Source organism: Cebidichthys violaceus, unplaced genomic scaffold, assembly GCF_023349555.1.
Source record: "Cebidichthys violaceus isolate CVI_PGR_0920_01 unplaced genomic scaffold, fCebVio1.0.p SCAF_9, whole genome shotgun sequence".
Lineage (NCBI taxonomy): Eukaryota > Metazoa > Chordata > Actinopteri > Perciformes > Stichaeidae > Cebidichthys > Cebidichthys violaceus.
This window is the reverse complement of record NW_027176975.1, coordinates 339,552-342,051: the sequence shown is the minus strand read 5'-3', so window position 1 is coordinate 342,051 and position 2,500 is coordinate 339,552. Positions and strand designations below refer to the sequence as shown.

At 46.5% G+C, this 2,500-nt stretch overlaps 1 protein-coding gene across 1 annotated transcript in view; it reads right to left on the bottom strand.

Annotated features, from left to right (window-relative positions):
• The window catches only part of ccdc180 (coiled-coil domain containing 180), a 14,104-nt gene that overhangs the window by 2,032 nt on the left and 9,572 nt on the right, over positions 1–2,500 (bottom strand). Inside the window, exons 25-31 of the mRNA XM_068703507.1 lie at positions 1,879–1,962; positions 1,024–1,160; positions 921–949; positions 776–824; positions 605–682; positions 460–526; positions 58–193 (exon numbers count right to left, since the gene is read on the bottom strand). Of these exons, the coding sequence (XP_068559608.1) occupies positions 58–193; positions 460–526; positions 605–682; positions 776–824; positions 921–949; positions 1,024–1,160; positions 1,879–1,962 (580 nt within the window). The remainder of the gene's footprint in view (positions 1–57; positions 194–459; positions 527–604; positions 683–775; positions 825–920; positions 950–1,023; positions 1,161–1,878; positions 1,963–2,500) is intronic.

Genomic DNA, 2,500 nt, shown 5'->3' with positions numbered 1-2,500 from the left:
TGTGTGTGTGTGTGTGTGTGTGTGTGTGTGTGTGTGTGTGTGTGTGTGTGTGTCTACCCTCTCTGCTGGTGCACAGAAACTTCCTGGTCTGTTCCTGGTATCCCAGCAGCCTTTGCTGCATGCTCTCAGCCCATTGGTCCAAACTGTCGGGAAGCAGGAGGAACCTGCAGAGACCACAACGCTGGTAGAAGTCCTGACAGACAGACAGGTAGACAGAGAGACAGACAGACAGACAGGTAGACAGAGAGACAGAGAGACAGGTAGATAGACAGACAGGTAGATAGACAGACAGGTAGACAGACAGACAGACAGGTAGACGGAGAGACAGACAGGTAGACAGAGAGACAGGTAGACAGAAAGACAGGTAGACAGAGAGACAGGTAGACAGACAGATCTGTTAAAGTCCACATTGATCCACATCACCGCTCACATGCTCCACTAACAGTGAGTCTCTGTTACCTCAGCAACCTGCAGGATGACGTCATTGGTTCTCCACAACACAGAGTTCAGGGTGGAGCTAAAGGAGCTGCAACACAAACACACCTGTGATCAACGCAGGTGATCAACACCTGGCTGTGACATCAGACCAGCAGCTGGGACTCACTGTGGGTTCTGTTCTGGTTCTGGTCCAAACACCTGGAACCTTCTTTCAGTCCTGATGGACCTGCAGCCTCTCTTCATACTGACACACACACACACACACATTAAGCCTCTTTATTGTCTGATACAGTGTGTGTGCGTGTGCGTGTGTGTGTGCGTGTGCGTGTGTGTGTACCTCAGTGTACTGAAGGACTCGGTACATTTCTGTTGGACCGGACTCTGACCTGCAGAAATCAGGACTTGAAGTCTTCTACAAAGTTCTCAGGTAGGAGAAGTATTTACATGTAAACAACAACAACAACAAGTTTAGAAGATTTTACCAGCATCTGGTCTTCTGTCATCCTGGAACCTGATTGGACAGAAAGAAAACATCAGGTACCACAAACAGAACTCACAGTACTCCCTGCAGTACTAGTTATGTACCTGTTCAGGGACTTGATGACGCCCACAACAGGGTCATCAAGGAGGTCCACACCTGTCCTCCTTGTCTGCAGTAAACCAGGAGGTGGGGCGGACCGGATCTGCTTCCTGGATTTAGGAGGAACTGAGAAGGTGGCGCCCTAAACACACAAATAACACACACATGGTAAACCACATGGAGGGTTAAGTAGAACACATAGTAGACTTAGATCTAGGACAGCAGGTAGGTAGACATTAATTAGTTCAGAAAGAAATTAATTAAGTCCACTGGAACAGGATAGTCCCCAGAACTCCATGGTGATGATCAGACAGGTGGTAGTCCAGGGTAGTCCAGAGTAGTCTGGGGTTGTCCAGGGTAGTCCAAAGTAGTCCAGGTGGTAGTCCAGGGTATACAAGAGATATACAAGTACATTCCATTTACAGTTCCAGGTGGACAAGAAGTAGTCCAGACAAAAGAAATTCCAGTAAGACAAGTGGTAGTCCAGGAAGACAAAGGGCATTCCAAGTAGACAGGAGGTAGTCCAGGTGGACAAGAGTTAGTCCATGTAGACGATAGGTACAGTATACCAATAAGACCAGCCACACAAGACAAGAAGTATTCCAAAGAGACAAGGTAGTCCAGGTAAACAGGAAGTAGTCCAAAGAGACAATGTAGTCCAGGTAAACAGGAGGTAGTCCAAAGAGACAAGGTAGTCCAGGTAGATTAAAGGTAGTCCAGGTAAACGGGAGGTAGTCCATGTAGATTAAAGGTAGTCCGGGTAAACGGGAGGTAGTCCATGTAGATTAAAGGTAGTCCGGGTAAACGGGAGGTAGTCCATGTAGATTAAAGGTAGTCCAGGTAAACAGGAGGTACCCTACCAATGAAAAGTCCAGGTACTGACAGCACTTCCTGAATTCTTCATTGACTGATGACAGGAGAGAGCACACCTGATCAGGAGACACCTGCAGACAGACAGGAAGACAGATAGACAATAAACAGAGACTTACTGATCTCTTGTTCTTTCTACATCACCACAGAAGTACAAGGTTTTATAGTACTACAGTACTGAGGGGGTAGTAATACAACAGTACTACAACACCACCCTAATAAGAAGTGCTACAGCTGTAGTACTGTGTACCTGTGTATACCTGTGTGTACCTGTGTGTACCTGTGTGTACCTGTGTGTATATACCTGTGTGTGTACCTGGGTGTGTATACCTGTGTATACCTGTGTGTACCTGTGTGTATACCTGTGTGTATATACCTGTGTGTGTACCTGGATGTGTATACCTGTGTGTATACCTGTGTGTGTATACTTGTGTGTGTATACCTGTGTGTACCTGTGTGTGTGTATACCTGTGTGTACCTGTGTGTATACCTGTGTGTGTATACCTGTGTGTATACCTGTGTGTATACCTGTGTATATCTCTGTGTGTGTACCTGTGTGTGTACCTGTGTGTATAACTGTGTGTATACCTGTGTGTGTATACCTGTGTCTAC